Source organism: Vanellus vanellus (assembly GCF_965231255.1).
Source record: "Vanellus vanellus genome assembly, chromosome: 6".
In the NCBI taxonomy this organism is placed as follows: domain Eukaryota; kingdom Metazoa; phylum Chordata; class Aves; order Charadriiformes; family Charadriidae; genus Vanellus; species Vanellus vanellus.
The window spans coordinates 25805325-25827632 of record NC_138911.1 but is presented as its reverse complement, the minus strand read 5'-3'; the positions used below and the strand labels follow the sequence as shown (position 1 = coordinate 25827632).

Genomic DNA, 22308 nt, shown 5'->3' with positions numbered 1-22308 from the left:
GGTCGGAGCTGCAGGGGAGGCGGCGGGCCGCGGCGGGCCGGGGCGGGCCAGGGCCGCCGTGCTGCTCAGCCCCAGGGCCCGCCGGGTGCGGGGCTGTCACAGCCTGTGACTGTAGCCCGGTTTTAGGGGAAGAAAGCCAGTCTGTGCAAACTGCCAACACAAAAGACCTGGCTGGGTGGCCGTGCCCAGAGAGTGGTGGTGAATGGACTTAAATCCAGTTTGTGGCTGGTCGCATGTGGTGTCCCCCAGGGCTCAGTACTGGGGTCGGTTCTGTGTAATGTCTTTATCAGTGACCTGGACGAGGGGATCGAGTGCACCCTCGGTAAGTTTGCAGATGACACCAAGTTAGGCAGGAATGTCAACCTGCTTGAGGGTAGGAAGGCTCTGCAGAGGGATCTGGACAGGCTGGACTGATGGGCCGAGGCCAATGGTATGAGCTTCAACAAGGCCAAGTGCCGGGTCCTGCACTTGGGTCACAACAACCCCATGCAGCGCTACAGACCTGGGGAAGAGTGGCTGGAAAGCTGCCTGGTGGAGAAGGACCTGGGGGTGTTGGTGGACAGCCGGCTGAGCATGAGCCGGCAGCGTGCCCAGGTGGCCAAGAAGGCCAACAGCATCCTGGCCTGTATCAGGAATGGTGTGGTGAGCCGGACTAGGGAAGTGATCATCCCCCTGTACTCGGCACTGGTGAGGCCCCACCTCGAGTACTGCGTTCAGTTTTAGGCCTCTCACTACAAGAAAGACGTTGAGGTGCTGGAGCATGTCCAGAGAAGGGCAACAAAGCTGTGAGGGGTCTGGAGAACAAGTCTTATGAGGAGCGGCTGGGGGAACTGGGGCTGTTTAGCCTGGAGAAAAGGATGCTGAGGGCAGACCTTATGTCTCTTTACAACTACCTTAAAGGAGGTTATAGCGAGGTGAGGGTCGGTCTCTTGTTCCAAGTAACAAGAGATAAGACAAGAGAAAACGGCCTCAAATTACGCCAGGGGAGGTTTAGGATGGATATTAGGAAAATTACTTCACAGAAAGGGTTGTCAAGCACTGGAACAGGCTGCCCAGGGAAGTGGTGGAATCTCCATGTGGTGCTGAAGGACATGGGTTAGTGGTGGTTTTGGCAGTGTTAGGTTAATGGTTGGACTCAATGATCTTCCAATCTTACAAGGTCTCTTCCAACCTAGATGATTCTATGATTCTATGATTTCCAGGAGAAGGCTGTGCCTGCTCCTCCTCCCCTACCTCACCTTCCTGCCTCAACAGCCACAGCCACCACAGCCATGTGCAGCCCATCCGCACCGTGCGGGCTCCTTGCCCTGGCCCCCCTCCAAAGCCTGCTGTACATTTTGGACAGTTGTCTCAACTGTTGGTGACTTTCCTTCCGACACTGCACCATATTTAGCTCCTCCCCCCCCCCCCCCCCCCCCCCCCAGTGACAGAAGCCCAGCTGCAGGATTCGGGAAGGCCTTTCCCAACTGAAGGGACACTTCCCCGCTCAGAAAGGGTACTGGGACAATGTTAGTGTTTATCTGGGTGTACAACATTTGTACCACCACTGCCCTGTTTTTCCATACATTTGCATTCCTGGCTCACTTTCTTCCAGTTCTGTGTGCCTTTCCAAAACCATTTTGGGCTTTCTCATTGACCGATGACTTTTTGTCACTTTCCAACCTGCTGGATGACACTACTTAAGTGAGAAAAAAAATCAAACCCACACCTTTCCCAAACCCTTCCCAAGAGTAACTTGAATCAACCCCTCTCTTGACAGAAGAGAGGGCAGGACAACTTTGTTGCACAAAAATTCCGGCTGTGCCAGGATCACAGTCATTGGTTTCATTCCCAAAACCAGAAGCTGACTTGGCATGTAGGCAAACTGACCCTTTGCAAAAGAAATGAATAAGTGGGTAAGATGCTGCAGCTGAACTGTACACACTGCAACCATGCAGCAGAGACATTTCAGCAGTAGCAGTGTAGTGTCCCTGCATGTGGCACCCATGTTCTTTACCTTTCCCTGCTCTCTGGGCTGCTACCAGCAGACCCTGATTGTGTTCAGTGCCACTGAGGTAGAAACAAGGATGACTTTACATCTCCCACCTGTAAATGGTTCTCACCTGTTTACTGGCTCCCCTCTTCTGCCAATCTGAGGACAGATAGGGGCTGTTTGAGGAGCAAGTCCTCTGTTTTGTAAAGCTGCAGGTCTCCAGGGAACAGGCATGGAGCTACCAGAGCTCAGCAATATCCTGCCATGCTAACTTCTCCTGCTGTAGCCCCTTCAGCTGCCTGACTTCTGAGCCAGAAGCATCTCCAGTCTGCTACCTGCTTTCTACTGCCTGGGATACAAGGGGTGCAGGATGGGGAGACAGGCCAGCTCTGGTCCTATCCTGTAATCCCTGGCTGTTTAAAAGACTCTTACCCTGTGTATCTACAGTGTCAGTTTTTGCTGGCCTGAATTGTATTATTCCCCTCTTCAGTTTTTCTTGTATCTATCCATTTTTATATGTTTGTATCTTAGGTACGATGGTGTACTATCCTATGATGTGTGTCTGTGAAAAGGTGGGGGGTTTGTACCTGTCCCTGCTCTAAACCTCTAAACTGAGTCTCTGTCACACACTCACAGAGTACAGTGTCCTCACAGAGCCTTGACTGTCAGCAATGGGTTAGTTCTCTTTCACTTCACCTGCCCTTGGGAAAAAACGCTTTCTGCAAAGCCATCCACATGCACGCACAGAGACAGCTCAGTACTCCCACAAGAAAGGAGAAACGCTGCTACTGCAGTGCTTTCTCTTCTTTCTCTCAAGCTCTTCTCTCACACGTTGCATAGCAGGTGATGTAGCGTTCTCCTCAGACACACTGCTACCTTCTTCATACTATCCGTGACATTCAAAGCCAACAACAGAAAGGACACAGATCTTAAAGTGTCTCTTCTGAGCTGGTACTGGCTTTTTCCTCCTCCCTAGTGCAAGTTGCTAGTGTTTGCTACAGCATATGATGTTTCTGGTTTTAACCCATCAGCTTGAAATTTCTGTGAGCTGCCCTGTTCATAAACCAGAGGCAGGAACTCTCCTTCTGGGGGATGAATGGGCTGTGTCTGATTTTGTGAATTGGAAGGGGCACCATTCATGTGCTGGGGCTCCTGGGACGAGCACGGGGATCTCTGCAGCAATAGAACACATCAGCATGAGCCTGGATGTTACTGCACCGGGGAGGGGGATCCAGAGCCCTGTCGCGTGACAGGGACACTGGCTGGTCCACGTGCGGCTGGGGGGGCCAGGGGCTGCTGAACGCAGCCTGCATCAGCCCCTGCAGTGCCCACGGGCGCTTCCTCTGCCTCCTTGCTCTGCCAGGGAGAAGAAAGTGCATCGAATCAATTGTAGCTGAAATATTCGTAGGGGCTTGAGGATTGTTTCATCCCTGTAGGAAAATTTGGAAAGCAATGCAATTTTATTAAAAGCTAGAATTAAAGAAATGCAAGCAGCATCAGCTATTTTATTTCAAAATAGCAAGAAAAATGGAGGATGTAGTCTGTTTTGATAGAGGTTTCCCTGAAACCACATCAGGGAGCCTGTTTATATTCTAGTGATGTAGCTAAGCCAGACAAGTCTGCAGCACAGCGTCTATTTTTAGACTCCAGGTTGCCATTTATAGCTTGTAAAAATATTCATCAGCATCTGGATAACGGGCTATCAATTTTTATAAATGCACAGGAGAAATCAGATATTTTATCTCTCTTTGCTTTGCCCTTTTATGTCCTGCCTTATATGACTCTTCAGGGATCATCTGGGAATTTGTTTTTAAGGGCTTTACCATCACGCCATACATTTGCCTACTGTCGCATACCGCATCCTGTATTTTCTGCTGGGATGATCAGTATACAGAAGAGAAAGAAATGCTACTGTGTCTCCACACACGTAAAGCAGCTGCACGTAAGATCATGGTGCATCTTCTGCAGTCAGTGCTGGAAGCAGCATGTTCTGAAAACACCCTTATAATAAAAGGAGATAATTTTAAAAGGCAGATATGAAGAAGGGAAACTAATGGCTTGGGGATATCTTTTCCACCTTATTTTCACCCTATGGCATAGCATAACTCAAAAAAATCATAGCTCAGTTGTTTCTTCTGAAAAAATTCTTAATGGCTACTACCAATATATAAGGCATTGGACTAAATGAGAGAGTCTCTAATATAAAAGAAAGCAGCATATTGTAACAGCCAGGTCATTGCCTTGGTTTGCTACTTTGGTTTAAGTAAGTCTTATAACCAAATGATACCCTCATTTATATCAGTTGAGTTTATAATTAGTCTCATCAATAAACTGTATCTATCAACCAATTGCACAGTTCTATCTTTGAGCCAGTCCATCGTACATCTCCAGTGCTGCTGGTTTGTGACTGATGGTGCTGGTCAATACAGCGATCTGCCTGATGTCTGTAACTCTATGTCCTCTACTGCTTTCCAGAATTGAAAGGAAAAAGAAATGTAAATATACTTTGGAGGTCTGCTGCTACAGCTCCCACTGAAGGGTGTGAGACATGAGGATATTCAGTTAGGCAAGTGTTCCCGTCAAAGAAACTATAATATGGCAGAAACATGCAGATAGAAATGCTCTGTCAGTGTACATTCCCCCCTCCCTAAAGCTTTCAGCTGTCACGGTTTGCAGATGCATTAATCTTTAATCAATTGAATGCTTTCTGCAGTGAGGTATTCAGGGAAAGAACAGGTCATGACAAGCGTTCGCCTAGAATAACTAAGCGCTCGTGCATGAGCTGTGCCATCAGACCTTGCTGGATAGCAGCAGCGAATAGACAGAGAGCTAAAAATAGCCTTTCCTTGCAGTGTTTTTCCAGACTATTTTTGATTCTTCATTTTGATAAGGTCGACTGGCTATTTGCTAAAAATAACCAATCCCGGCAAACTGAGGACAAAAAGTAGAGTATTTATAACCATCTCAGACTCTTTAGTACATTTGTCGGCTGCAGATAATCTAGGATCTTGTCATCGGTCGGTTGCCAGTGTTTTATGTAAGTCAGTAATAAATAAAGCATTAATTGGAATGAAGAACGAGTGTATCTTCCCACTGTGATTTTCTCAGATGGAACACACATCTCTTTGCACATATATCCTTGTAGGTTACCTTGCCCTGTTCTTCATGATGCGGTCTGAATTGCTTCAGAAAGAACCAAACTAGTCCCCTGTTAGGTCAGCCAATCTTACAAAAAAAGCTGTATATGCAATTACAAGCGCAAAAGCGTCTTTACCCTGTTGCACGCCTGATACTTTAGACACAGAAATTTTCAGGGGGTGATTCATGTAGCTTCCTCCATGAGAAGGTTTTTTATCCAGCCCTTGTGTGCCACCATCTCTCTGACGAAATGAAATCACCGCTCTGCCAGCAGCACGAGAGCGGCAGAGGAATTCTGTAACCAAGTAACTGGAGAAGGACTGCAGAGAAATTGTCAATATAAATGTTAATTTGACCCCAAGGCAGGTTTTAAGGAACGGGGTGGTTTTAAGGATGGGGGGAGCACACAGCAGTCAGCCCAGCTGTATGCTCTGTTGGATGCATTCTAATAGAGAAAGACAACAATTAAGGTATTAGCATTTATTTAGAAAAAAAAATCTATCATAAAGTGCATTTAAGCAGCTGCCCTTCTTCAGTTAAGGTAGAGGACTATTAAGTTTTTAGTGAGTATTTTCCCTTATAGATATTTTTCTTGGGATCTATTCAATTCTGTAAGGGAAAACTCATCTTCACAGATTCGTTCCTTAAACATGCATGATCCTTCATAAATATTTATCTCGAATGGGTCCCACCTATGCTGTTCACTTAACTATAGTGTAACACAGGTTAATAATTTGGAGATTCACAGATTCTCCCCTCCTACAAACATGGGCACATCAAGGGTAGACCTGAAATGGATGGTAGGGAAGTTTCTATGACCAAGAGCTGTGCTGGATGGGAAATTGCTGTCTCTAGCCTGAAAATGCTGAACATCTCACTGCAGTAGAGAGAGAAAGAGGGGGGAGTGGGTGGTAGGGGTGGTGGAAGACAGAGATACTGGCACATGGCAAGGACCATGAAGCCATTTAGGATCCTCTCTGTGCTCAAATGAATGATAATCTGAACACAAAAACTGTACGCAAAGTGGATTTTATCATCTTGTTTAATTACAGTGGACACAAGCAATGAAGGCACAGTGTTATCGTGATGGCATTTCTTATTTTAGGCAAAATGCAGCAATTTTTAAAAATATAGATCTGACTGGCTTCATCATTTCAGGTACTGCTCTGTTTGCCTATTGCTTGACAAACTGGTAAAAGAAAGAAATGTGGGAGGGGGACAGTCCTTAATCATTTCTCTATCTTTTTTTTTTTTTTTTCCTGTAGAGATTTGCCACACAGAAAAAAAAAAAAGGCCATTAATAATACGGATGAGAAACAGTGAGCAGAGGGAACATCTAACATGGAGGTAGCAGAAGGAACAAACAATTTGTACAGGCAGAGACTGTGTTTTTTCTGTCAGGGTATTCTTACAGCAAATAAGAGTCGATTTAACTTCTATATAGGTACACACAGGACTTTCTAAATGTTTACCAATTCTTTTCAGCCAGGAAAGGCCATTTTCAAAATTTATGGGGCTTGCACAGTCAAAACAATTGTTGCTTATTCCAACAGCAGACACATAACATCACATTTCTCTCTAGCCTCATTGCCACTTATATTTTGAGTTTCTGTGACCGAGCTAACATCTCTCAGTGGAGAGCTCCTCAGGCAAGTGTTAAACCTGAAAAAAACATGGAAAAATATTCCTTGCGACAAAGTGTGTGTCTGTCCTGTTATTTTGAGTTACAGCAAGCTGTGAGGATTTTGAAAGTGTATTATACCCTCTCTCCTACAGAGACGTACGTTACTAGCTGCTTCCACACAGAGACAGGACGATAAACCTGCTTTCTGAGCAGTAAATGCCTACGTGTGAAAAACATCATCTTATATTAATTGTTACTATTATATATTAACATACTCCAACCACAGGAGTGACCAGAACACCACAAGGAAAGAAAATCGGGAGTAATTAAGGCATTGAGTTTGTTATACGAATCCCCTGAATCATAGAATCATAGAACGGTTTAGGTTGGAAAGGACCCGGAAGATCATCGAGTTCCAACCCCCCTGCCGTAGACAGGGACACCTCCCACTAGACCAGGTTGCCCAAGGCCACGTCCAGCCTGGCCTTGAACACCTCCAGGGATGGGGCCTCAACAACCTCTCTGGGCAACATGTTCCAGTGCCTCACCACCCTCAAAGTGAAAAACTTCTTCCTAATGTTTAAGCTATTCCTTCCTAATGTTCAATCTAAACCTGCCCTCTTCCAGTTTAAAGCCATTCCCCCTCGTCCTATCGCTACATGCCCTAGTAAAAAGTCCTTCCCCGGCTCTCCTGTAGGCCCCCTTTAGGTACTGGAAGGCCACAATAAGATCTCCCCAGAGCCTTCTCTTCTCCAGGCTGAACAGCCCCAACTCTTTCAGCCTCTCCTCATAGGAGAGGTGCTCCAGCCCTCAGATCATCCTCGTGGCTCTCCTCTGGACATGCTCCAGCAGGTCCATGTCCTTCTTATGCTGGGGACTCCAGAGCTGGATGCAGTACTCCAAGTGGGGTCTCAGGAGAGTGGACCACTTCAACTAACACCTACACGCTCTTACCTGGTTCTTCATTTCAAAGAGGTTTGTCCCTAAATTTTTGTTCCCGAGACCCTCCTTGGAATACATAAATAAGAAGGTGCAAACCAGTACATCTATTTGTGTTTTGGCTGTACATCTCACCTCCCATTCCATTAAGGAGACCTGTCCCGTGCTATAGCTTTCTTTGTGGACACCCAACATCAAATGGAAAATAAGTTATAATAATCAAAGTACATACTTAAAATACTGTAGATGGACAAATGCCAAACTAATAAGCAAATATGACACTTACAGCTATCACCTCACCAACCCTGCGTCATCACTGGCATCTGAGAGAGGGACCAGTTACTTTTAACAGCTGCCACATGCAGCACAGTCTTCTCCTCAGCCACTGGTCAGACTCTCCTTCTCACTGTCCAGGCAATTCTCCACTGTCACCTCACCAAAGTGCAGTAACATTAATTCTTTGCTACCTATGCCTTGGTAATTTGGTTTATGGTATAGACATATGCTTTTGTCACTCATTATGACATGCCCAAGAACAAAACCAGCAGAGCTACACTGGTACTGCTGTGAGCCATCAATCAGCAACATCCCACCTCACAAACTAACTTTAAAATAAAAGCTGTTTTACTTGAATATTGAACCAAAGAATAATATGAATTTCCTGTTAATTCTCAATACTACCCTTCTCCTCAATGACCTACAGAGAAGAAATCTAAGCAAGATGCATGCATTTCATGGGACCAAGGAATTTTTTTTCCTGCCTGTCCAATTTCATATTGGGGGTTTGATCAGAAGAGCAGAAGATGGTTCTTCACTTGGGATCAGCAAATTCCAACTGCTTTGACAGCACAGAATTTAGCCTAAATTTCATCTTCCACCTCTCCAACTCATTATATAAACAGATTCCATAATGCCACCAGGATGAAACTTGTTTACTATTAGAACAAATTACAAGAGGAGAAAGGCACGCTTGCATTCAGTTTTCATGGGCAATTTTCTTGAACTCTGGATTAATATGTATGCAAAAAACCCAGCTTAAATTCCTTTAAGATACATAAAATTGTATAGTACCAGAAATTAAAGAACTTTGTATGTGTGAAAGAAGCTTTCCAACTGAAACGCTTTATCACTATCATACAGGAAACAGTGCCTTTTAAAATGGAAAAAAAAAAAAAAGAGGAAGGAGACTGAAAAATACTGTTTAGTTAAAAAGTTACTGTGCAAATTGACAAACATAGTTAAAAAATTGCCTTAATTACCCTGATAATGGTGGAAGGTGCCACCTTGGAAGCCTGTGGGCTTAAAGTAGGTACATCTAGCATGGTGGCAGAAGCATTATCTGTATTGTCCTGCCAATATACCTCACTGCTAACCAGAAGCGAGGGACTTCCAGGAATAGGAAGGCTGCAGAAAGAACATCTACTTTCAATCGGCTCTCGGTTCCTAGCTGGTTTGTGGATACTGTGCTAAGAGGCCAATGGATGCTGTTTATTTATATGAATACAAAAAAGAAGGATAGAAACAAAAACGGGCATTTCATCAAGCAAGAGTGTTGGGTACTGTCTGATCTATGGTTAGACTGGAAACCAACTCAAAATGAAAAGCTTTACAGAGCTCAGACTAGATGACCACAGTCCTAAGAGCCTCATCCATGCAGATGAATGCATACACATGCTTATTTACCCTTAGCTGAGGCTAAGTTAGGGCTGACACTGGGTTCTATCTCCCAAAAACACCACTTTGTGAAAGCAGTCACCTGGTTCTGAAATAGTTACATCTGCTCATCATTCAGGAAAAGGGAACCTTTACACATTTTAATCTCAAGTCTCTGTCTTCCTGGAAAGCATGAAATAAGCAGCATAAAAAAATGACACCACAGGATCTTTTAAGAGAATTTAGAGCATATTCATTAGAAATGAAATACAAAATACAATGATGCTGCAGGATAGGGGGCAGCAGGCGAACAAGACCCGCACCATTCCCTACCCTCACCCCAATCCAAGGAATGTACCTATATAATACAAATTAGAGATCTCAAACAGGGGGGAGAGGAGGGGTTTTACAAAGTGATTTTCTTGCTATACAGAAAATATATTATTTGCTGGAAGTCACTGCTGAGCTGTTAGGGGCCCAGGGTCAGTCACTGCTCAGGAAACCCCCTGAAGGCACACTGACCCCTACTGTTTCCCCACCAGTTTGGTGAACACATCGTAGATCTCTGGCTTTTCCTGGGCAAACTGCTCGGCTGTATTTTTCTGTAGCCAGTCAGATGAACGCATCTGTTGCTGCAGCAGGCCAATGAGGTCACCAAGATTGGAGCTACCAGCACAGGTAGGCTCCTGGTGGCGGGACACAAAAATGACTTCATCTGTGCTATCTGCTTTGCCATCCTGATCTGACTGACAAGGCTGCTCCTTCTCCTCAGCCAGTATCTCCTGCTCCCGCTCTTCCAAAACCTTGCGGATCCGTTGCATACCTGCAGTGGTATAAGCAGAAGGAGAAATACTAGTGGATTAGCTTAACCACAAGCGTCCCCAAATTGGTCCGATCCAGAAAAATTTGGAGGATGGAAGAAAAGGGAGGAAGAACGGAGAAGACAAGAGGATAATAATAATAATAGAATAAGTTTAGGATTGAGAAGGACACAGTGCTGCAGAAATTCTGGTGGGAAGAAAAGGAGAAGAAAACATTACTCACCTAACTGTAGCCGGTGGGTCTTGTCAGCAAAGATGATGCGGAACCATCCAGGTTCACTGCATTCAAAGGCTTTACCGCAGGACAGGAGGACCTTGTTATCCAGAAAACGCCTCCAGAGTAGCATCTCCTCCTCAAATGTGCCTGTCTTAAGGTACTAGGAGAGTCAGCAGAATAGCCAGAGGTTAGTAACATGTAGGCTAACTCACTCAGATCCTCATGAATTTGTGATTCCCATGAGGTCTGCAAAGGCCAGGGGAGACACCTTTTACCTCTGAAGTACAGCAGTTGTGATATAAAGGAAGAAATGGGGAGGAAAGTGGCTTGAGAGCAGTAAGATTCCTGCAAGGAGGGAAATGCACAGACAGACGAAAGGAAAAGAACGGACAGAAATACCAGGCAGCCCTTTCCTCTGCTCATCGGAGAACAGAATTGTTAAAACAAAATGCCTATCACAATTTTAAACTTTCCTCTAGACGCAGTTGCACCATGTGCCTGCCCTCATTCCCGGAGAAGCCTCCCTTCCTAAGACTACCAACCTTTCGGAAATCAATCCAGACAAAGAAGCCTGCATTGCGGTTGAGAAAAGGAACCCCAAGAGTCTTCAACTCATCTGTCACAAACGTATGGGCAGCTTTTAGGCGGGCATGGTTGGCCCTCAGGTACACCTGGTTGATCCAGTCTGACCAGAAGGAGAACAAAAAGAAAAAAATCACAAACCGAGAAAGAATTCAGATCTGTTCAAGTTTCCAAAACACTACATTCCCTTTTTCCATTTCACCCTTCACCTCCTTCTTCTGTTTTCTGTTTCCTCAAACAGCAAACAGAGGGGCAAGAATTATTTAAGTTTCATGTCTGTGCAGAAGAGTATCTTCTTCACCTTCTGGAGGAAGTTTCCCCGCATTCATAGCTCTTAGTTATTGTGGACTGTTAGCACTCCATCCAGGGCAAAGCTAGAAATCCAGTTCCGTTTCCCTCATCCCACAAGCCTATATTCTGCTCAGCTGGTTCTACACAACACTGGCTATTTCTGTACAAATACCTATCACACTTCTTCAAAGCTGCTCCTCTAATTCTGCTGATCAGGGGCTCCAGAAATGGTCCTTTTCTGCAGAACTGTCAGCCTCATGTTACATGGGCAGCTTCAGGATTACAGAAGACTGTCAATTAAGCTGCACAAACAGGACACCACTTGGGAAAGTAAGGGGAGGGGATCACCCAGCTACCAAGACAAACAGAACAGCAGAAGATCATACATGGAGCTACTAACTCACCTCTGTCTCTAAGCAGCTGTGCAACCTTGTGCTGGACAGGTCCACAAACCCCGTGGAAATAACACAAAGAAGCCACTGCATTAGCAACATCTTGGTTCTCTGTATATAAAGTACCAAAACGAATCCCAGAGACAGCAAAATCCTGCAGAAGACACAGAGAGACTACTTTATTACACAGGAAGACCGGGATCCTATTACTACTGCTTTGTTCTTTCCAGCATGAAGAACCTGAGGACACCAGGCCAACCCTACCAGCCATGATGGCAACCAGCACTCACCTTGCTTATTCCCCACATCACATGAGTCCGCTGTGGATCAGGCAATCTGTATGTAGAAGGATGCAGATGGGCAGTTAGTGTCATAGGTGCTGAAGCTTTTGGATCACCAGTGCAGCATTGCAGAAACAGAGAGGCAGCATTACACAATGACAAACAGTGCAGCATGGAACATCAGTCAACTAGGGAAAATTCAAATCTGACCTAACTTTAGAAGCTAGGAACTCCCTGGAACTCATTTTAGACACAATTTTTAAATATTTCAGATATACAGATACTTGCAAGTGCTGTATTTCATGTGCAGATTTCCTGTACCTACCAAGCTTGTACCTATAATGCTAGAAATCAGGACTGTGCCAATGTATTTTCCAGGAACTAAAAGTAATTTGCTTTCTTTCAAACCCAAATATTTTGCAGAAGGAGATAAAGTTCTTCTTTTGCAATGTTGTACATCCAAGCCCAGCAACGCTGCGCTAACACTTAACCAAGTGTATTCTACTTCCTTGCAACTGAGCACAAAAAGAAAGATAGCACCACTGGTAAAAACTAGATTTTTTTTTTTTTAAATAAACAACAAACCAAAAACACACCATATTTTTAAAAGGTGAGATTTGAAAAGTTTTTCATCTTATTAAATTGATACCTAATAAAACTCATTCTGCAGTCTGTACTAACACTGTGATCCATGACTACTGTATGAAAAAAAGAAAAAGAAAGTAAACAGCAACAGAAAGTCTTTACAGGCATCAACAGAAATGTGGGAAAGAGGTAACAATGTTTAGGTAGGAAGAAAAGCCTCACTCTCAACAAATGAAACATGTTTCCCATTTTGGGGACCGCCACAAGCAAATACTAAAGCACACATTGAAAAGTGTACCAGAACAGAAAACTAACTACCGTTTTTACTTGCTAGATTGCACTTGACAAAATGCATTTGCCATTCAGAAATCACAAAAAAATAGAAATCAGTGTAAGGCAGATTCAGAATTTGCTAGCTCATGACTTAACTTCCAGTCACAAGTTCTCAGCAAGGCATCATGTTGAACTGTCACTGGAAGATGGCCAGGGAAGTAGGAGCTGATTTTACCTGTCCATGCCTAGGACACTGTGAAACGTGGCTGATTCATCAAAAACTGACAGCATGTAGATCTCATCTACTATCACATGCAATTCATGTCTGCAAAAGGACAAAATGGAGATTATGAAAGAAGGCTGCTCCTGGTTTAGAAGCAGAGAGAAATTCAGGCCTGCAAAGACTTGCTTTATACAAAGAAGGACACCAAATTTGCAGAAGTAAAGCATTTTTTTCACAACTCAGAAGGTCTACTATGTGTACATTGAAGCGATTTGAGATATATCTGCCTGTCACCCACTGCAACCATATAATGAGATAAAAATTCAGTCATTTCCAATGCACTGGTGAAAATTAACTCCTGTATGTACTACCCGTCTAGAATAAGCTGTATCATTATCCACTCAGAACCTCATGGATTCTGAATCTCAGAGAGTATCTGTGATCCATGATGAAGCTGGGAACCTGTATTCATGTATTTCTTTGTCTTTGCACATACAGAGAAATTGAGAGGAAAGGAACTTGGCTCCCTACCGGAGAAGCACAGCACCATAGTGTTTGTTAGGACTACAAACAAATAAAACTTGCATTCCTTGATGCAAGTCCAGATGACTGCATGGTCCACGTTCCCTTGTCCCCACCACTCCTCTCTCCTCTCTTAAGCCCACCACTGTGTGTGAATAATAGACTGTCTGCCTGACTTAAAAGATATTCACAGATAAATTCAGGGACAGCGAGTATTCCACCAGATTCTGGAAGCCGTATCCGACTCAGGATGCCTCAGCCTTCCAAACTGACATACCTTTTAGCAAATTCCAGGTAATCCCGTAGCTCTGACAAGGAGTAGATGTCCCCGAGGGGATTTTGGGGATTCAGAAGAATTAAGGCCCTTACAGTAACACCCTGCAGAACACAAATAACACAGTATTAAGAAAGCGCCCATCATGGGATAAATTTTCAGTCCCTCTGCCTGAGCAGTGAGTGTGACACAAGATTCCCCTTAAACTTCAACCATGACTTTTCACCTCAAAGGTTAGATTTGTTTGAGAAAACTTTTAGCCACAAATTAACACCTTTTTTTTTTTTTTTTTTACATTATATTACTTGCAAAGTGAACTGAGGAAAAGATTACAGACTGAATCCATGATTTTCAAAAGAGGGAGTCTGCCACAACTGTTGCCATCTGAGCAACCAATTAATGAGAAAGGTGCTCTCACACGTTCTCAGCATGGAAGAGAACTTTCTCTGAGCTGTATCAGTAATTGGGAAGTAACAAATCACTGAAGATTGCCCATGAATGAGGCAAGAAAGATAGGAATTTGAGCTACATGGATGCAAACTGTTCTCATTTAGAGCACACTTGGCTGGAGATGTCAGAGCCAGTAATGATCTAAAGATGCAGCTAAACATATATAGGGCTTACAGACTAACTCTTCAGAAAGGTCGCACTCATCTGCACTTATTCTCTAGATTTGCACCTCTCTCCCTCCTGCAAAAACTCTCGGTGGTCTTAGTGGGTTCATCTGCACTACTGTGTAGAGCAATCATTTTGGGGGTAACTCAGCTGGCCATCCTGAAGGAGAAACCCTGGGTAGTACCTACTTTTTAGTTCATACCCAAGTACATTTTTTTTGATTGATATGAATGGGTTCCAGTGCTCTGTGAATGGTCTGGTACTCCTGGTTTATCCTTTCTGCTGTGGCCAAAATTGGACAGACACAACACCGGGGGATTCCCCCTAAGACTGCCTCTGAGTTTGCAAGCAATCTAATCTCAGGTGGTCTACAAGGACAACCAGAAAGCCAGGTGCTAGGTTTTGAAAAAGTTTTGATCTTTAGGCCCCTTCTGGTACCTGCTGTCTCAAACATATTGTAGACTTAACTGGCAATATGAAACTCAGCTACACTCACCTCTGCCCGGGCATCCTGCAAGGCCTTTTCCAGTTTTTCCACTGTAAGCTGAAAAGGCCGAGTGCTTGTTCCAGTAATCTGAAAGACATCACAAAGGTAAAAGAGGCCAAGTTATTTCAATAGAGTCTGCCTTGAGCCAATCCCCTCAGGAATGTTCCCCAAAAGAAAATAAAAACCTAACAATAGTGACCTAGCATCCATCTTCTTATCCTTTTATACTAGAGAGAGGAAAAAAAAATAAAAAAAATCAAAGAAATGTTCATCACAGACTGGCCACACACACAGAATTCTCTGGTTATTCTTGAATAACTGAAACAATGCAAGATCTCCATCTGCTCTTCCACCCCTGGGACCATCTTTAGTAGGACAGTACATACTTCTGTCTCCAAAGCTCAAAATGGCCATTTTTTTTCCTCTCAAGGGCCATTATTGGGAGTAAGATACAAGAAAAGGACAAGACTGGAATACAGATTTATGGTCTCGAACAACTTCCTTGCAAATTGTGTGCCCAGTTTCCCAGCAATAAATTGGGGAAATGTCCACGGGCTGCAGCCTACCCTTGTTCTGAAGACTGCTTTCAGAGATTCCCAAAGCTCAGCACTTTCCAGTATCAATTATTTTTTAACTACAGAGGTTGGTATTCCCTTCCCTCAGATCTTACCTTACTGTCTAAATAGGCATACACCAGCTTGACATTACCATAGAGGAAGACACTCTGGGTGATACCACCGTAAAAGGGAGTAGCAATCAGAACAGCTTCTGGAACCGAGAAAACAAAAATTGGTTACCAACATATCAAGGTCCTTCTCTCTCTTCCTATGTACTTCAGCTAAACGTGAAAGCTTTTTTACAGCTGTGCCCTCTGGAAACACTGTAATGTTACTGCCTTTCCCTCCACTTTATTTTTACATTAATTCTTTAATCTTCTGCAAGTATCCAGGTAAATAGGACACCCTGAAAGGGAAGGCAGACAGGGCAAGACACCAAGTGTGGGTGCATGACAACTGCAGACCATGGAGATGATGAATTTCACAGGACAATCTTGCAGGAAACAAGAACGTTGCAGTACGCCAATGCCAATGCCACTATTTCACTCCCGTCAAACAGTATTTAGAGTAACACATTATCTTCCAGCAAAAATAAACATTAAAAACATCTTCCAAACATCCACTTACCCCCTGGATCACAAAGGACTGTAGCTAATGCAGAAAATAAAGAGCCACAGCCATTTAAAACAATCACCTACAGAAGAAAGAGAGAGGGTAGTGATAAATCCATCCATGACAACACTATAAAATAATAATTTCTGACCAAATCACTGAAATATGTTTTCTCCCCAATTATCTAGCATGGATGTTCCCAGAATTTCCCTGCTGAAATCCCACTTCTACCAGAAATAACTTTAATCCTGTTCTTTGCTTCAGAGACGCTTTGTTCCAGTGCCATTCTTGATTCTAATAAGCAATTTAGAAAAAGAGTAGGGTTGAAGTAGGGAAAAAATTGGGGACCAATTCTGAACTACTAGAAAACCAAACTACTTTTCATCAGCTAATATGTGTTATCATCTCTTTGTGGTAACAGCAGCTCCGACCTCCTACCAAATTTGTACAAAAGAGGAAAACAGTGTCTCGTACAGGAGCAGATTTGACTCCTACAAGACTCATGCTCACAGGTCCCATGAGTTTCCATCCAAGTATCAGGCAGAATCTGCTGCCTCGGAGAAGCAGTGATGAGCACACTGATCAGTGGTAACTTCACTTCACGTGAAATATGGGCTTCTGCTGAATTATTGCAGCCAGAAAAGCAACAGCTGCACCAGCTCCTGCTGCCTCCAGCACTCAGCAGAGGCAGGAGTCCCTGATCTCCACGGGCGCCTGTGCCCAACATGCATCTCTCCCAAGTCAGCAAATCCTGCAGATACTTGGGTCTTGATGCCTTCCTTCCAACGCGGCTGCAAAGTCTGAAAAGGTCTGTTTTTACAGGCTAAAATGACTCTTGGCTCAATTACAGACTTTTGTCCTGGGGTGTAACAGCAGAATGGGATGAAATTAAACTCGACTGAAACAATGGGCACTCTTTGTCAAGGCTGAGGGATACAGGCACAGTAGGTCCCAGAGGTGAATGAGGAGATGAAAACTAGCATGAAGAGCTGGCACACAAAAGTAAAGCATGACACAAATATACAGTAGACCCGAAGTGTTTTGGCTGAAGTGTGCATCAAAAGCTGCTGAAATGGCTACGAATCAATCTCATTTACATGATAAAAGGCTTTCATCTTACCAAATCATTTGTTTAAAAAAAAGAAGATGAAACTGTTTGACAACAAATGGCAATACATTAGAATAGACACCAATGGAAAGTGGGTTACCCACATTTTCTGCCTTAAGAGGTGCAGGGGCCTTGCAGTAATAGGTCAAAAATCGAGCCACTTCCTCCCGTAAACTGAGAAAGACACAAAAGCAAATATTGATTCAGCTTATTCTCCAAGAAGCTGGGTTTCCCCAGGTCCACATCTCAGAAAAATAAATCCAGGGCAAAGTAAAGCCTGGTGAAAATACCTAGAAAACAGGATAGCTCAGGCCCATGACACAGACATGACTTTTACACATGGCAAAGGTGTCACAGGTAATGTCTATAATGGTGCATACATTTCTGATGAGCTTTAATTAAGGCACAGAAGAGAAGGATTAAAGTCCTCAAGTGTTCACTATGTTTCAAAGAACTGTTTGGAGTTACCTAATTTGTTAATGTATACAGTGATTAAATGACTTAGAAAAGTTTTAACTAGCAAGTGTAGCAGAAGCGGTTTATATTCATCCATTCTGCTTATCAGACAAGTAGTCAAAAAGTGACACATAACAGAAAAGGGAAGACTTACAACATATGTCCCTTCCAGTCAGGATACTGAAGCAGCGGAGGCTCCATCAGATTCATATCAGTCTGCGTCAGCTGGGAGCAAGGAGAAGAACCATTAAAAGCACAATCACTGCTATGGGAAACATGGAGATAGAAGGGATCCATGTACAGGCACATACCTGCATAAACACACACACACACACACACACGTGCAACTTCAACAGCTCTAAAACTGGATTGAGAAAGCCACTGACGATCAAAATTAACGCAGCTTGGAGAAGGAAGGACCAGCAAACTGATCAGCACTAACCTCAGGTTATGTGAAGTACGGGCTTCTGCTAAGTTACTGCAGCCAAAACTTCGCTGCACAGCAATCTACAAAAAGGATGCAGAACGGGCAATACACAGGATGCCCATAACCAAGATGCCTGCAGAAGACTTTCTCGGCAAATGAAGCAACCCAAAGAGTCCCAAAGCGTGTTTTGGGAGGACAACAGCTTTCAGCTGGGAAGTAAGTCCCAATTGTGAAAGCTCAGGTCTAGACTGTCAGAAAGAGATAGAAAGGATTTTGAATCACAGTCAGGTACCTATTTTCTTTAATAAAGTTTCAATATGTTATTTTTTTAATGAATTCTAGCTTTCATTTATTCCTCGGTTCCAAGTTACTGCAGCTCCTTCAGATCTAGAATTCTGATAAGTTTTGATAAGAGCTGAAGCATAACGAGAACTTTCAAAAGACAGGAGAAAAATGAAATTATCTTCTTGATAAATCTTCCCTGGGGCAGGCACTTTGTTCCTTATTAGGAGTTAATTCTGATCTCAAAGACAGATTCACCTGAACTGTTGAGCCCTTTTTAATGTTTATATTTAGATAAAGTATGCACACTGCTTTTATCTAAATATTTTCAAGGTTGTAAATATCAGGGTTTCACATAATCCAGTTCTATGAAGTTGCAAAGGAAAGCACAGCGGTGATACAGGCAGAGAGAAGAGGACATTTTACATAAACAAAAAGGGAATAAACTAATATTATGTACAACGTACCTTCCAAATATTTAATGGCAACCAAATCTATGAGTTAATATTAAAAAAGGTGAGGGTGGGTAGGCACAAGTAAGTGATAGTGCAAGGGAGGAGCGAAATTCAACATGCAGTGTGAAAGTTTCTCACATAATAACAAAACCACAACATTCCGTATTGGTGTTTTAATAACTGGTGCCAAGCTCTGGAGTTTAAAGACACTGTCCTTATCCCATGCAGAATTACAACCTGATATTATAGGATTAAAGTTCCTTTATTCATCTGTAGATGTTCTTGAAGCCTATGTAGCACAGAACTGTGCCTCCTTAGATCTCTCTCCTAAACTTATCTGGAGAATGCAACATAGAACATATCAGCAGACTTGGCCAAAAATCACTATGCAACAATAAAGAGGAGAACCCTTAAAGGTAATGCATTAAGGGCCAAGGAAACCAGATGGGCCAACTGGAAGGAAGACCATCCAAGATGTCACACCACGGAATAGTCTCTAATTTAAGGGTCAAAAGTTGAAGACAGAAATCTGATACATTACTTTATTCAGTGGAAACAGTAAGTTGTTGTCCCAAATAGCAACAAATTATTTGCCTACAATGCCAGCTGGTGCTGCATTCAGTGAATCCATACTGTAACTCCAGGCTGCGACGACTGAGAAGCTGGCAACAATATCTTTGTTCAGCTTTCTGCCACAAGCGAGATGGCTCATCTCAATAGAGCCGACGAAGTCTTAGCTCATTTTCATAATAAGGCTAATTAAGATGCGGCTGACTACCATCTCCCTCTGCACTACTTACTGCAGGCTTGGTGTTAGTTTTAAGGGGAAAGGACAGCGGAGGAAGGAAGGTACCACCTATGCATCCTAGAAGGCACCTTTTTCGTGCAGGCAGCAGCTCTGCCTTACCTGTTCTTTTAGCTGGAAGGCGCAGTGGTGGGGTAGCGTCCCCCCGAGTCAGTGGAGTGGCAGGCAGAAATAAAACAAGGAACATTTTGAGGGTGGGAATTGGTGGAACGGGAGCAACCATGAACTTCAAACCACCGAGGCCAACTGTCCGTCCCTGAGTCACCTTCCCTCCCCGCAGACAACTTCAAGTAGGAGAAACCAACACCTGCCCGCCTCGCAGGCTGCACCTGGGCAGTGACTTTAATGGGAACTGAGAAACATTCCTCTACAGCACGGTTTTGCTGTTTTCTTTTGACTTTTTGTAATTTTTGAGTGCGACCACGTGTTTCACACCTCTCCCTGGTGCAACTGAACAAAGTAAGCAGGCAGCAGCTGACCCAGTCTGATTTTGAGAGATTTCAAAAGCTGCCACCGTTTACTCCTGCCACCCTCACACATTTCGGGTGAATTCAGAACCGGGTGTCCAAATTGCGTGACTTTATAACGGACAGGTGTGAAGATCCTTGACATTAAATAGAGTTCAAAACTAATTTCAAAACCTCTGTATAAAGTCAACTACTGTCAGCAGGAGAAGATAAAATGCATCTTATTTTCATTTAGTTTTCTGAGCCAAGTACATCCCCAAAGGGAAACCCATCATGAAGAGGAACAGAAAAACACCCTTGTTCCTATCCTCCTGGAAAAAGAGCATAAATAAATGTACAAATAGCTGGTGACTAGAAGTCACAAAAGTGACTTCCCACAAATAAAAAAATTCATGATGAAAAACTTTGCCAGAGAAACCTGAGGAACAGCAATAACTCTAGGAAAGTGCAAGCACTAAAGAGGAACTACACAACAAATTCAGTATTTCTTTCTAGAATAGGACTTACCCGCTTAGACATCAGGTCAAAGCAGAGTTTATTCTCACTGGTGCCAAAGTTTATTATACCCTAGAAAAAGAAATAATTTATTGTTTATAGACACAAAAAAACACATGCATACATCACCTTAGCTACCACTTCACTAAATTGCCTCCAAAAAACTTACCAAGGAAAAGTCAAAACACACTTCACAAACTTCACCATATATAACTCGAGACACGTATTTATCTGTGTATGTTTACATACATATCACAGGCACTCAGCTTCTTAGGCATTAAACTGTCTGTAAATGAATATGTACTAACAGTTTATACTTCTTTACAGAATATGTTTAACTTAATTTTGAATTCACTCACTGGTATATATCTAACAACAAAAGAAACCCTAAACCAATTCTGAGAAAACAGATTTACCCTTCAGCAGCAGTTTTAAACAAGGTTTTGGATACACTTCTTTATCTAAAAGCATTTGTTTATCAGTCATTACCATTCCACTCCACTGATTTGCTCAGAAACCACATAAACATGTAGTCATGAAAAGTGATTAAAACACTAAATTTTCCCCTCTGGAGAGATGACCCTACAGTTCCAGGTTTAGGATTTGGCCCTGCTTAGTTAGCACTACATTAGATCTTGAAGAGTTCAAATCTACTAGCACATTTTCATTATTAGAAGAGGCTGGGTAAATAAAATTTAAAAAATGCTAAAGAAAATCTAAGCAATTGTACGTTTATGATGTTACCAAAGTAGAAGTCCAATTTTAGGTATTTGTTTAAAAAGCTACCTCCTATATAGACAACAGCTGGTAGAAGAGGCAATCTGTGCCTCATAATGCACCTTGTCTCAAAACTTCACTGTGTTTTTGTACCTTAAAAATCTAGTTTTGGCCTACCAACACAATGTGACTAAAGTGAGGGCTAATAATAAAATGTTTTTAAAGTTTCAAATAAGTCAGCATGTGAATTCGGAATCTATTTAAAACTCATCCACATATAAATCATTATATTCATTATACTTGTAACTCAGTAATAATTCGCCACGAAGTATTAACACTGAGCTGTTGTGCCACAAGGGGGGTATGATGAGCTACTTACAACCGAGCAGCCGAGCGTAAACAGGCAGAAAAAGTGCTGAGTGTTAGTTTAAAGTCATTTTTTAAAAAAAGTCTACTAGTTAGTTGTTGTATCTCCTGCACCCATGACCTGCAATAATCAGATATAATCAGATAATCAGAGATGGTCTTCAGTGGGCAACAGAGATGGTGAAATGAAAGGAGGAACAGAAGGTCTGTTCCTGCATATTTCTTACACCTTTCAAGCTCTACTACCGCTATTATTTCCCCAATAGGGAAATCAGAGCATGCAAACCTGAGCTGAACATGTCACTCATCTTTGATATGCAGATGATTTGCAAAGCTACTTTTTATTTCTTTTCCTCAAACAAACAGCTTGACCCACCACGTATTAGCGAGATCAAGAAAAACTCCACACTTCTAGCGTATCTGTCAGCAAACCTCTAAGAAAGTTTTTTTTCCTAGCAAGGACGCCAGGAAAACGCTTTGAGGTTCTCACTCACATTGGGGTTCTTGTCTTCATCATACTTGTCGGCATGATAAGCTTTGTACCCTTCCTCAGTGGAGCCACGAAAAATGTTGGCAAAGTTGCCGCGAGCAGAGAGGTAGGGGCTTCTCTGGAAGTCACTGGGTTTACAGAAGCCGTGCATGTCAACCCTCCTCTCAGCAAGCGGACGAGCC

General features: G+C 43.1%; 1 protein-coding gene across 1 annotated transcript; it reads right to left on the bottom strand.

Annotated features, from left to right (window-relative positions):
• Positions 1–9575: 9575 nt before the first annotated feature.
• ACCS (1-aminocyclopropane-1-carboxylate synthase homolog (inactive)) lies at positions 9576–22279 on the bottom strand. Its single transcript, XM_082485068.1, has 15 exons — positions 22131–22279; positions 20566–20625; positions 17777–17847; positions 17271–17340; positions 16074–16140; positions 15560–15657; positions 14899–14976; positions 13791–13891; positions 13004–13093; positions 12236–12246; positions 11920–12014; positions 11642–11783; positions 10907–11049; positions 10371–10524; positions 9576–10149 (listed from the first exon to the last, which is right to left on the bottom strand). Exons 1-15 carry the CDS (start codon positions 22275–22277, stop codon positions 9851–9853), a joined length of 1626 nt encoding a protein of 541 aa, XP_082341194.1. The 5' UTR covers positions 22278–22279; the 3' UTR covers positions 9576–9850.
• Between the last annotated feature and the right edge of the window lie 29 nt (positions 22280–22308).